The 14,215-nt window shown below is 34.4% G+C and overlaps 1 protein-coding gene across 30 annotated transcripts; it reads right to left on the reverse strand.

Moving 5' to 3' along the window:
- Nucleotides 1-4,044: 4,044 nt before the first annotated feature.
- Nucleotides 4,045-13,340, reverse strand: LOC112742768 (urease accessory protein D). 30 transcript variants are annotated; one of them, XR_011872307.1, is made up of 10 exons: nt 13,080-13,327; nt 12,497-12,632; nt 11,989-12,054; nt 11,806-11,880; nt 11,586-11,630; nt 11,079-11,312; nt 9,538-9,620; nt 9,251-9,416; nt 8,765-8,885; nt 4,045-4,317 (listed from the first exon to the last, which is right to left on the reverse strand). XR_011872307.1 is itself a non-coding variant. In XM_025792065.3 (9 exons), the coding sequence occupies exons 2-9, from the start codon at nt 12,620-12,622 to the stop codon at nt 4,303-4,305; spliced, it is 810 nt and encodes a 269-aa protein (XP_025647850.1). In that variant the 5' UTR covers nt 12,623-12,632; nt 13,080-13,327; the 3' UTR covers nt 4,045-4,302. The 30 variants fall into 30 exon arrangements, 18 of the variants coding, with proteins under 18 accessions (XP_025647850.1, XP_072073016.1, XP_072073031.1 ...); XR_011872306.1 differs by lacking the exon at nt 4,045-4,317 and adding an exon at nt 5,724-6,106; XR_011872321.1 differs by lacking the exon at nt 4,045-4,317 and adding an exon at nt 5,724-6,106 and having other exon boundaries at nt 12,497-12,629; nt 13,080-13,310.
- Between the last annotated feature and the right edge of the window lie 875 nt (nt 13,341-14,215).

Here is a 14,215-nt window from a genome sequence, read left to right on the forward strand (position 1 = left end):
AAAGATCAAAAGAATGTATTAATTAAAGAGGTTGTTTGCCACAGGAGAGTAGATGTGACATTGTTTGGGCCTTAGTGCCAAATGTAAAGTGGAGACGCCCACACACTGAGAACTGTTTTCCAGATGTATGCTTATTGATTTGGAAAGTCACATTGTATGCGGCCTAGCCGTACGACTTAAAGTTACACTGTATGCGGCCTAGCCGTACGACTTATAAGAACATTGTATGCATCTGGAAAGCCATACCTGGGACTTGTTCCCGGGTAATATCGGGAGCGGGTAGGAAACCGACACATAAGCTCATGGCCTGCACTATGGATAGACATGCATTATGTTGTTTGCACATTTGCATTTGGTTGTGTTTGCTTGTATTACTTCTCTGGGATTGTGCTGTTTGACTTATTTTTATGTTGGTTTGGACCTCTTACTTGTGCTATTAGTTTGTGAATGTATTGAGGTGTTTAAGAATTGATGTTGTGATTGCTGAGGATTAATTATGTGACTGACAGAATGGATAACGTGACTAGTTTTATATTTAAAATTTGATTTGAGTTTAGAGATTTCAAAAGAGGTAATTAGTTAGCTAAAGTAAAACCAAAAGTATTTTCAAAAAGTTTTGATAGAAATATAGTTTTTTTAGTAAAGTTAATTATTTGTATTTTATTTCACTATTTTTACGGCATTTTCATTCCCTACTGAGAACGTGTGGTTTGTTCTCATCCTAAAGTCTTCCCCCCCCCCCCCCTTTCAGTGACGTGGGTCAGTTTGAAGCTACGGGCGATTATTAGTCTTGTTTGAGTTAAGTTTATGCATTGAGTTGCTTTCATAGAACTCACTCACCTTTGTTATTAAGCTTTTATTTTATACAGAGGGACAGAAATTGTATCTAAATTCATTTGAATCCTTTTGTATAATATTTATTATTATTAATAATTATGTGATTATCATTATTTGAAGATCTTTGAAATGCCATTTTAATTAATAGAAACATTTTTTTGGAATTTTCTTAAAAATTGAAACGCGACATCGAACTAAAGGCTCAATATTAAATAGTTAATAAAGAAAACGAATTAGTAACGCATTACTTTTGGTACGATCATGACATGCTAAAAGTTAGGGTGTTACACTTTCCCTCCAAGACGCACCATATCAATGCAATCATGTCGGCCCGAACCTCAGTCGCATGAGTGCTAGGCATGACATAAGTACTCAGGATCTGCTGCCACACCTTAGCCTCCTGCGTCAGATACTCAAACTTGATGCCTTTGGGATCTTGTTTAGAATGACCATACTCCAAAGGAACATCAGAACTAATAGCAACAATCTGGCGCACTGCGTCCCAATCAAAATTCATACAATGCATTGCTTCCTCGGCCTTATCAAAATCATCTTTATTGCCGATCTTTGGCCGAAAATGAAGGATCTCCTCGATAGCTTCTTCTGTCACCAGAATCTGTCTATCTCTGAGGTGAACTGCATCAAGGGTCACCCGGTAATAATTACTGTAGAACTCCCAGACACAAGATTCATTCACTCGCACCAAGTCTCTATCCAGAAATAAATGTGTTCCTCAATTCGATGCTCAGTAAACTTCTTCATATCGAAGGGTACAACTAATTTCTTTTTTATAATGAATCTCCGCTGCAGAAATTGCGAAAATTTGAGCTCACAATACAGATTGGCGAACTTAACTGATATATGAGTTTTTGTCGGTCTAAAAATTTCCACAAAAATAATCATGTTGCAAGTATAGTCCAAACCGACAAACAACCTTCTATCAATGTTTAATTTGGTTGTCAGAAGTTCAACCCAATAAAAATAATTGAGAGTATTACTCCCGAGTCATTCTCCCTAGGAATTATAATCGAGTGCTCAATTATTGGTTATGAGTTTCACGGGGTTGGGTTGATGATAAGACAAGAAATTAAATGACAAGAAAAGTAAATCAAGTGACTAAAAATAACAATTACTAAAAAGAGGCATTCATGGCAAGGATTGAGAATCTAGATTTTCTATCCTAGTCATTAATCATAACACAACAATTATCAAGAGCTAATCCTATTTCGTTATCTCCACATTGGACGAAAGTCAAATAAGTCTAGTTAATCTCAATCCATAAGTAATGTTAATGGATATAAGACTAACTAATCACTCTAAATCGCAAATCTAAATTAGGTATTAATGACTCAAGAGCACCTACTTTCTCTTTCCAAGCCAATAATGCTCAAAATCCATTTTAAAGTTCAACCAAATATTTTCTCAAACACTTGAAAGGCATAAAAAAAAGCCTGGTAAAATTGTAGGGAACAGTAAATTCTACAACTACCCAATGCAAGAAAATAACAACAATAACTCAAACAAGCATTAAAAGAACATAAAATATGAAATTGTATTAAAGAAAATTGAAAGTACCAAAAGTGTTCATAAAACTAAAAGTGACGTAAAAGAGAAATTAACAAGTAAAACTAAGAGAATTAAAGTACTAGAACAAGGAAAACTAAAAGAAACTATATTAAAACAAGAATCAAAACCTAAATCTAAGAGGAAAATCAACCTAAAACCCTAATTCTAGAGAAAAGAAAAAATTTTTCTCTAGAAAACTCACCTAAAACATGGTCCTAAGCTACCCTAATTGCTCCCCCCCCTTGTCCATTCTTGATTTTTTCCTCAAATACTTCAGAATTGAGTTAGATTTGGGCCTTAGCAAGCTCAGAAATCACCCTCAGCGTGTCGCCTTTAATGAAGTCACGTGCCACTTGTCACGCGTACGCGTTGTCTTGACGAGTTTCTTCTTCACGCGTACGCGTCGCCTTGAATCTTCCAAATCCTTATTTTCCATGAATTTTCCATCTTTCATGCTTTTCTCTCTACTCCTTTGATCCATTCCTTTCCTCTTAACCCTGAAATAACTAACTTATGAAGGCATCGAGTAGAATCAAAGGAAACTAAATTTATTAATTTTAAAGCCTAAAAAAATATGTTTTAAACCATTAAGCACAGTTTAAGGAGAATTACAAGACCGTGCTATTTTGGTGAATAAATGTGAGAAAAGTTGATAAAATCCTCTAAATTCAACATAAGATAAACCCTAAAAATGGAATTTTTCATTAAGCCGTGGGCTTTATATGTGAATAATTGTGTGGGAACGCCCGTGTATATAGAATGGCTTCTAGGAGAAAGGGACACATGCTTCAGTTAGAGAATCAGCGCCTGCAAGAGTTCAGAACCTTGCAGAGGTTATGCCGCTGGAAAGCCTTATCTGACTTGCGAGTTGAATTGCATCGGGTGCAAGTCGAAACCGATAAATGAGGTTATTACCTGCGTTAAGGATAGACATCCATCATGTTTTTTGCACATTCGCATTTGGTTGTGTTTGTTTATATTACTTCTCTGTGATTGTGCTGTTTGAGTCGTTTGTGTGTTGGTTTGGATCTCTTACATGTGCTATTAGTTCATGTATGGAGGTGAAATGTTGTGGTTGAGAAATGATTGTGGCTGGAAGATGGTTAATATGACTAATTTTGTAATTAAAATCTGTTGAGTTTAGAAATTTAAAAAAAATAGTAATTAATTATTTAAAATAAAACTAAAAGTATTTTCACGGGTTTAATAAAAATAATTTTATTGAGTAAAATTAGCTATTTGTAGTTTATATTCATTACTTTTACGGCATTCATATTCCCTACTAAGAACGTGTGGTTTGTTCTCACCAAGGTTGTGAGAACCGGACCAGTCAATGAACTGGTAAAGTAACTGGTTTACTGGTTTAATGGTCCAACCGGGATTCAACCGGTTTATTTAAATATTAAATAAAATTATTAAAAATTAATATATGTAATGCTTGATCACTATTTAGTTGTTCTATCTTCAAAAATAAAAAATTTCTAATTAGTAACAACTACAATTTACAAACACAAATTTACACAAACTAAATATTGACTGAACAGATTTACAGAATTTCTAATCACATCAAGAAGCAAAGAATACATGCAGCACCAAAGTTCAAAACAGAAAATTATCAATTACATTCGGCATCAAAAGTTCAAAAAACAAATTCAGAAGTTAGAATCCAAACAATTAGACAATTAAATCAATAATTAACAACAAAATTAATAAGTACCACAAAAAATTAACAAAATTATTTTAAAAGAATTAATTCAAATAAAAAAGAAAAGTGAACCTGAACAAAGTCACTAAATGAAATCAATCAAAATACAATGGTTCTCAACAAGCAACTAGAGAGGACTAATTCCATAATTTCTAGCCTTGAAGATGCCCACAGAATTATGTTGTAGTTGCTGATCATGACTTTTCCATCTAAATTCAAAATGACAGCAATTTAGAATTCAGAAAAATATATCAATCCATATAACTCATACGACATTCATTCAACATAATTAACAGAGCATAATTGAATTTAAATTTTAAACCCCAAAATTTAACAGAGCAATATTCAATAGAGCAGAAATAAACAAAACTCAATATAGCCAAATCCAACATAGCAGAATTGAATTTATATACCGAAATTCAAAATAAACAAAATTGAAAAACAAAACAAGAATAATTAACAAAATAAAAAAAATTAATTGAAAAATAGAACAAGAATCCATGAACAAGAACTCAGAAGATGGAAAAGATTTGAAAAATAGAACAAGAACCATGAACTGAAATCTGTCCAATTCATACAGTTTTATCACCAAATAAACGAAATTAATTGAAAGAAGGAAAAGATTGAAGTACTGACTACTGAGTACTCACCGCGGGACGACGACCTTCGACCCGGATGCCACGGTGACCTTCGACCCGCGACGGTGATGCTTTGCTCCAGCGTTTGTTGGAGGTGACGGTGGTGTTTGTACTTTGGAGGAAGAAGGTTGAAGAGAGACTGAGAAAGTTAGGGTTGGAAGACAGAGTATTACCGGCGGCGAGTAAGGGCGACGATGGAGGAGGCGAGCTCGGCGACGACGATGGAGGAGAGGAACTCGATGACGACGAAAAGGGGCTGCTCCATCGTGGTGACTATGGTGTCTCTTGTGAGAGTGTGAGAATTGAGAGTTGAGAGTTGAAACTGAGATTAAGATTAGGGTTGTGCGTTTAGCACTTTAGCTTCTCTCTCTCTTTTTTTTTTAACCTTCAAAACGACGTCGTTTTAAAGTTTAATATCCAAACTAAAAACCGCTAAAAAATCAGACAGTTCTCCCGATTTATCGGTTAACCGCCGGTTCGACCTTTTTTATCGGTTTTTTGTCAAGCGATTTCTGACCTTACTCGGACCGACTAGGTGACCGGTTCCCAATTTTTCCGGTTGAACCGGTCGGTCCGGTTCGATTTTCAGAACCATGGTTCTCACCCAAAAATTTTCCACCCTTTCAGCGACACAAGTTCAAAGACTCGATACGAAACTGCTGGCGATCAGTTTAGATTTTATTTTGATTTCTTGTGTATAACATCTATTATTATTAATATTTGTGATTATTATTATTTAGAGATATTTGATATGTGATTTTAATTAATAAAAACAAAATTTTTAATTACTTTCTTTAAAGTTGAAATGCAATATCGAACTAAAGGCTCAATATTAAATATTAAATAAGAAAGATATGTTAGTAACGCCTTTCTGTTAGTACGATAATGACATAGGGAAAGTTGGGTCATTACATCCTCAACAAGTGTTTTTTTTCTTTATTTTTGTTTTAAAATATTGTTTATTTCCAAAATAAAACTAAGGGTAAAATTGTCAATTTAAATTGTGTATTTGACATGTTCTACATAACCAAACACAAATTTACACACCACAGTAATGTTATGTCATTGTGCACAATTTCCAAACACTATACACAAGCACATGTATGTTATGTATTGTCTATATCTGTCTTAATGCCCGTTTTAATAGATGCACAAACAATACGAAGCCTAAAGGAAAATTCATAACAAGATATAACTCGCGTTTAGTTTGGAAATTGAAACCGTTAACTTCAGAAAACAAATCACCTTAGTGGTAAGGTGGCACCCCAAGCAATGACTCCAAGGGAGCTAACTCCTCTTGGAGAAACTTATAAACCGATTCAGTTGTCATTGCAGCAACTCGAACAACAAGACTAGTTTTCTGCGCAAAAAATGAGGTTGAAAATGAAAAAAATTATATAACCTAATTTATATAAATTATAACACAAAAAACCTAATTATTCTAAATCTAAAACAAATTAAATGGTCAAACTTCATGTGTGTGGTCACAATATGCAATATTACTATTACCAAGTCGGCTCACAAGTCACCGAGTCAAAAGATAATAAAGCTCAAGCTCAGTTTTCTTAAAAACAACAAGCTGAGATGTTCAGCTAATGCTTAGCTCATAAGCCCATGAACTCAGCTTATTGAACTGTTTATGACTTGAAAGGGAATTAGTTTCCTTCTCCAATAATAATGGGAGGAATACCCTTTAGAGGGAAAAAAATAACAAAACAAATAACAAAAATTACACAATTGTAAATTGTAATATATAGTGTGCCAGAAATCAAGGACGGTAACGTATCAACTTGTGCAGCAAAAAATACACTTGCTACCAAAAATATAGTCAAACTGACTAGTGTTTCAGAAGAAACTTTTGTTGGTTACTGAACGCTGAAGTGAGTAATACACAATAATACGCTGTAAATCCTTGAAAAAATAACCATTCATGAGGGAAAGGAAATATAAGAGAGTGTAAATGAAAACTTCTGCATTAATAGGTAACATATTAAATACACATAGATGTTAACTAGTGGAGGATTGAGACTGGTGCACAGTTACAGAAGAGAAGCTCTTTGGAAAAGCAAGGCCAAGGACCTGATGGTTCGACACCTAGACATTTTCAGGGTTATTAATAGATATCATCTATTACCCTCCAAACAAACTATCAGAATTGGCTGAACCTAACTTATCCCAAAAGCTAGCTTAAGAGGTGACAGATGCCCCATCTTTAAAAATTCTCTAAAGATCATATCATTAACTGATGTGGAACTTTTAATACAAACATACCCCAAGTAGTAACCTGTCAGCCATGTTGCTAGTCTTCAAAAATAAAATAAAATAAATCACAAGACATGTCGTTTGTTTGGCCTGAATTAGATAATAGAGAAAATTTAATTCATAACACTGAAATCCGCAGTACTCTAATTATAGCCAAACAAATTTTGGATGCACTTAAAAACAGGCTAATCTACTTATTTAAATATATATAAAAATACATATAAAGGACTTTGAGAACGCTTACGAAGTATAAGTTGGGGATTTTATGATAAGGGTTTTCGAGGGGGGAAAAGACCTGAATCTAAGTGAAGAAGCTGCACGGCAAGAACTGTGATTATTAATGATGAGAAAAGAGCATGGTTTTGTGGGGAAAAAGGCAGTAAGAAATCTCCATTTTCGTTTACTTTTGTTGTGAAAGTCCTAAAGTGGCCTTCTAGGCACTAAGACTACAATCTATCTTTTGTAATTTGTGGATGACAAAATTTTCTTAGAAAATGTTGTGGAAAACTTCACCATCCTCTCTTGGGCTCAAGCTTTTGGGCAAGACATCAACGTCTGAAAGTGATAAAGCTTTTGTCATTTTGTACCACATGATCTACCAATAATATAATTTAGTAACTAATCTACCAAAAATATCCACAGAAGAAAAAAAATAATCACAAAAGGTAGAAACCAAAACTACATAACAATGTAGGCAATTTTATGACTTAATTATCATTTCCAATTTTGTAATATCTGAGGGCTAATTCTAACCATGAAAGATGTAAACAACTGATGCCCATAAAAAATTGGATTATTTTGACAAAACTATCCAAAAAACTACCTACTATGGTTAATTTTGTCAAACTATCTCAATCTTTTATAGGTACAAACAACAACAACAACAACAAAAACAAAGCCTTGTCCCACTAGGTCAGATCGGCTACATAAATCAAACGACGTCATTGAGCTCTATCATTTATCGTGTCAATAGAAAGACCGTTTACATGTGGATCTCGTTTGACCACCTCATGAATAGTCTTCTTAGGTCTTCCTCTACCTTTCACCCCTTGTCCATCTTCCATCTCATCCACCTTCCGGACTGGATGTTCTGTCGGTCTTCTTCTCACATGTCCGAACCACCTAAGACGCGATTCTACTATCTTTTCCAAAATAGATGCTACTCCAACTCTCTCTCTTATATCGTCATTCCTTATTCTATCCAATCGCATATGACCACTCATCCATCTCAACATCTTTATCTCTGTCACACTTAGCTTATTTTTGTGCTCCCCTTTGGCCGCCCAACACTCTGTACCATAAAGCATAGCCGGTCTGATAGCAGTGCGATAGAATTTACCTTTAAGTTTTAAAGACACTTTTTTGTCATATATAAAACCAGACGCACTCCGCTATTTTGACCAACCTACTTGGATCCTATGATAAGTTAAGATCTTTTATATGTAAGTTGAAATAATTTGATAAAACTACCCAATAAATTACCCATTTTCGGGCTATTTTGGGTAGTTTGTTGAACTAGCCCAATCTTTGATGGGTAGCAAGTTAGTTTACACCTTTGATGGTTAAAATTGTTCGCAATCAAATATTTCATGCTTAGAAATGGTAGTTTACTGGATTTTATATTTTGTGGATATTTTTAGTTGTTTGTAACGATTCAGCAGTATAGTTGTTACTCTATTTACTTTCTGGGTTCTAATGCTAAATCCATAATTAATGATGGGAAACACAGTTATAATAGAGAAAGAATGATTATTACTTGTAAAGATTGGAATGGGCCGAGATCATGAAGTTAGCATTTCTTGTTTTTCTTCCCCTAGTTTCTATCGATTTGTAAAAGCTTTCAAGCCAAATATGCCCAAATTGGTTCTACACATACCCTACGCCAAAACAAATGTTAAATTAGATGCTATATACCCTAACATGACATTCTATTTATACCATATCATCAAGCATTATATCAAATACCAGTGCCACTAATACAAGCCAACATACCCTAAGAACAACAAAACTGACATTCTATAATTTTAAGCAGTTAAAAACACAGAACGCATCTCTTTTAAATTCATTTTCTAACATTTTTTATCTTCAATCCTATAGAACTTCCTTTGAATTGACTACAAACTGTGAGCATGATCATAGTTAGATATCAGATTTAAACAAACTCATGTCAAAGTACACTTAAAACATTGAATCATATTTGTGTATTATAAGCATTATATTCATTAAATAATTCATAATTTACCTTAGTCCCAAAGACACTGCAAGAAGCCATCAAGCTTGGCTTGGAAATGAAATAACCAGCCTCATTTCTTTTGTGACTCAAGGCACCTGAAGGATGCTGCAATTGCTCAGACATAATTCCTTTTACCTTATCTTGCACCAGATTCTGCACAAACTGCAACTTTGGCCTGATAAACACATGCATGTAGTACACAAATTCGTAATTTTGTTTTTTCTTTTATTTTGAAAAAAAAATGAAAGAAGGAGCGGATAAGCATGTCCATCAATAAGTCAAGAAAATTCATTCACCCCAGTAGTAGAATCATTGCAATCACTTGGTAGTCCTGCACAAGTTCATGTATGCAGCCAATTTTTTCTTTCTCTAATGACATCTGTATATCAAACAAACCATTTTAGTAGTGGGATGTAAGTATAGAAGTCACAAAACTGGAAGATGACATAATTTTTTCCCAAATATCTCAAAACTACATCTAAATAGCATAGAAAGAATTTGTCATGTCCCAGGTTCCTCTGCATCCGCACTGCCAACCCAAATTGACGAATTCTTTCTGGTAACTCACCACAGTATCCATCTGTTTCCCATTAAATGCTCTTTTCCTCTGCTGATACTCCCTTGTATAGTCTTTGAACAAATTGCAAACAATTGCAGTTGATTTTGGATCTAGTTAGTGGCAATATTTCCACCATGGGTGTGCCCTATTGTTCGACACTGAAGGTTGAGTTTGTGGCACTTGGTTTGATATTGAAGTAGTAACGGGACTAGAGCATAAGCAAGAGAGAAGGAAATAAAAAATGAAGTGAAAGGAGAAGGGAAAGAGATGGAAGTAGACAGGCAAAGGAGCCAAGAGAAGGAAGGAAAAAAATTAAGAGAACAGGCGAAAGATCTTTGGTACAGAACAGAGTGTGTTTCTTGTGTGTTGTTTTTAGTTTTTTTGGTGCTGTGAAGTATCTGAAGAATGAAAGATTATCTTAAACTTTATATAGGGTCGTCCTAGAATCCCAAAATGACAAAAAAAACCCAAAAAAGGCATGCACATAACACTTGCAGCACAATTCTTCATTTTTCTCACAACTGAGGTTCCGCGATTTCTGCGACAGAACGCGCCGCCGGGATCCGTCGTGGAACTCCTTGGACGCGAGCAAAAACCGTGACGTTACGCCTTCCCTAATGCCAAAATTGAAAAATCCGCTATGATATTGCATTATAGCGCCACAAGTCCACCATTTGACAAACATTGCTTCGAATACCAACTTCCAAAACTTAGTAAGTTTTAAACAGGACCTTTTTCCCATTAAGAGGGAGGTACTAAAATCATTAAACTATGCATAAAAAATGATTGTATACCAGACGTGTTTAACAGTCAGGATAAATTATTTCCCTGTATTTTATGAACATAAAACAAAATAAATTATTGCCATCAGATAATTATGTTTCATTCAAATAGTTTAAGTGCTTGCATCAGAAGAAATTATTGCCATCAGAATTTGTTTATTAACAGGTACTGAGTTTAGCCCCCATCAAACCCGACAACAATGGTAGGGAAATGGGGCAAGGGGAAGATGTGATGCATGCAGTGCAACAAGTTAGACTTGCATAAGATTAGAAAAGCTATTTAAGTTGCATTATTATTATTGGGAATACCAACGAAATTTCCATAAGCCATACTCGGATAAAAGATAAAGTTTGCTACAGAGAGATCCCGTCGAAATATTGAAAGCTAAGATTTAAAAATAATGTTAACAGATTATACACTTAACAAAATCAAGCGATCAAGAAACACAATTTGTATTTGTAATAACCTTATCAAGGACAAGAAAATGTATGTTACCGTATCGAGAAACAATGGTTCACCATCCTCCAAGAATATATTATTGATGCTTCTATAAAGATCAAAATCCCATTTTTCTCCACTTTCATGTCGCCCACTGGTTATCCAATCAACAATGACCAGATTTGAGTTTGAAGACACATTAAATACTTGCTTCTGGTAGTATCTTGCAGTGGAGAAACATGTTACAGGATCTGGAATGATGGCTAAAAGTGCATTGCTTCCAACCCTTGCCTACTATGTTGAACAAAATCTTAGAAGTGTGTTTCACAATAACATAAAAAGTAATAGTAGTAAAAATATGCTAAAACAAATTAAAAATGTAATCCATTACATCAGACCAAACCTCTGTATCAATAACATGACCATAAATATTGATCGACATCAAATATTGTAAAGTGAAACGCAATCATTATTAATCATTTCTTCTATTTCTATCTTATAAAATGACAACTCCCTAATAAATGCCAAGGATAGCTGCTAAACAGAAACATGCAATGCTGCTACCTCCAATAGTTGTTTAGAGCACTTAGATCCCACTGATTTGTAGACCTAAACAAAGACAAAATATCTTTAGTTCTTAGCACTTAGGATAAACCAAGTTAAAGAACAGTCAATCACTCTTACTAATCAAAGAGATAAACGGTCCAACTCATGAAAATCTGAAAGAGAAGCTACAATTAGCCAAAATAATGAAAATAGCCAACAATGTAAAAAATGAGATCACCTTAGTGGAACCTTGCGTGGTTAACACCATTGTACAACAATCTCCCACTGAAAATTTGCATAAAATTTGATCACCCTACACCACAAAACCAAACTCCAAATTTGTTGCAAAAGAAACAAGCATCTAACCAAAGTAGTTAAGAAATAGTACAACAAGCGACCAAACAAAATGGAAGGATCTTACCGATACAATTCCACCTCCATAATTGAGGGCATAAACCCATACAACATCAGTTCTGGAAGAACCCACCTAGGCAAACCAAGAAAAAATATTTTTGACAAATTAAGATTTTTGTCATGGTAACAATCACTACATAAAAGTCGGATTTAGAGAGGGAAAAAAATAATAATAAAAGATTCCAGTATGTTTTTAGTTCTTCCAGAACTTTTGCTTTGATTTTAATCTATCTTTTCTCTTTTCCTATAACTAGGGATTTAGTCCCCATCACTTGTATTCGGAGTCAACTAATAATACAAATTTCAAATATTTCTATTGTTTATCTGCATGCTCTGAAGTAATTACAAGAATCAAACTCAAATTAATGAAGAGAAGAGAATAGAAGGACCAAAATCATAGCAAAAGATTTAAACAGACTAGGGTCAAACTGACCTATATTTATATGGATTAAAAACATAAGAAAGAAAAAAAAATTAAAATCAACTTTAAAAGAAGACTAAAGAATTGTCAAAACCTTTTTGGGTATAATGAACTTGACGGGATATCTTGAGAAGCAGTGTACCACTGATGATCTGCCGCCGACCTTTTCAACTACAATTGAACCCATTTCCATTTCTTTGTCCTCCTGTTCGTTTCCCATTCTTCCTCTACTGTAATGTTAAGTATGAGTAATTAGACAATAAAAATGGGAGAAAAATGCCCTGCATTCAAAGTTCAAAGAATAGAAAGCCAAAGATCAAAACCGATTGAAACCCTTAAAAGTACACAGAGGAAACACCCAAAGCATAAATGTTTGCTACAATGTAGTGCATGAACGAAAAACGTACTGCATTGTTCTTTCACTTTTTCTATGTATTTAGTTTATGCAGCAAATTATAGAAGATATTAATCTCTTCTTTTCTTCCTTAAAGCTGTGTTTTTCAGTTAATCCATTTCAGAGGCCATTGACTAGGTTTGAGTCACCGAAACTTAGTTAGGGTCATAAAATTAACTCAGATTATCAACAATCAACAACAATCACAAAATTAACTCGTAAACATTATCTGAGATTATCAACAATCAACAACATTCATAAAAATTAACTCTCAGAAAAATACTGAAGAAGCACTGGAGCAGCAAGCAGTGAGCGAGGAGCCGAGGAGTGCTTGCTGGAGAGATGGCGAGGGAGGAAGGTGAGGGACGGCGAGGTGAGCAGAGACCAGAGACCGGAGAGCAGCAAGCAATGAGGAGACCCGCGACGTGAGTGACGTGAGCGATGGCCAGGTGAGAAATGGGAGCCACGTGAGCTTGGTGTACCAGGAAATCGATCAGTCAATTAATTTTGTTCTAGAATTAGTGAATTACTCTTATGACTGTATTTAAATCCTGTAACTATTGATCCGTACCTTAGTAGCGTTTGTTTGCGAGACCTGAGAGACAAAAACTTAAACAAATTTTAGTAATATGTTTGGCATAGTAGTATACACATTGAATTTTGTCTCATTATCCTCTTTGGTTTGAATTAAAATTAAATACTAAAATTGTTAAATTTATAATTATATCTTAAATTTTATATAAAATTCTAATTCCAAATTCAGATTTCATTTCTTCCTGTACCTACTGTAGCTAGAATCCACTCCAGACTTCTTCTTGTCTCCTTTCTCCAAATCTTTTGGTCTTTCCAATCACTAGCAGAAATCTAGTAAATTCTGTTGTTGCCGTTAGCAGGCTTGGGATTCCCAAGTATGAATGGTGGTCTGAGGCTTTTTATGACCTCTCCGACGTCGACCCCGACACACACTTTTTCACTCTTGTTCCGGCAGCCACCAATTTTTCCATACCTATTCTTACAGCAGCTTCTTTCAACACTTCACTCTTTCAAGCCATTGGAAAAGTTAGTCGCTTTTCTCTTTTCTTCTTCTTCTTTTTCTTCTCTTTTCTCAGTTTTTGGATAATGTTTGACTATATAAAAAATTATTCAAGTTTTCAATAAATCTAATGCATTTGATAATTTGAAATTTTACCAGTAACGAATTTTATTTATGTAATTTTTTGTGACAAAGTCTTAAAATATAGTAAGTTTTTGTCAATAAAGTTGGTAGAGGTAGTTCTATTCTGAGGAATTTATTATATATTTATGTTACAGTCATAATCATAATGCAGTCCATTACTTGATTCAACGGTTTAGATAAACACCGAAAAAAGAAAAGAGAGTTCTTATTAAATTAGTGTTGTAAGTATGAAGATTTTGAAA

Source organism: Arachis hypogaea, chromosome 2, assembly GCF_003086295.3.
Source record: "Arachis hypogaea cultivar Tifrunner chromosome 2, arahy.Tifrunner.gnm2.J5K5, whole genome shotgun sequence".
Classification (NCBI taxonomy): Eukaryota; Viridiplantae; Streptophyta; class Magnoliopsida; order Fabales; family Fabaceae; genus Arachis; species Arachis hypogaea.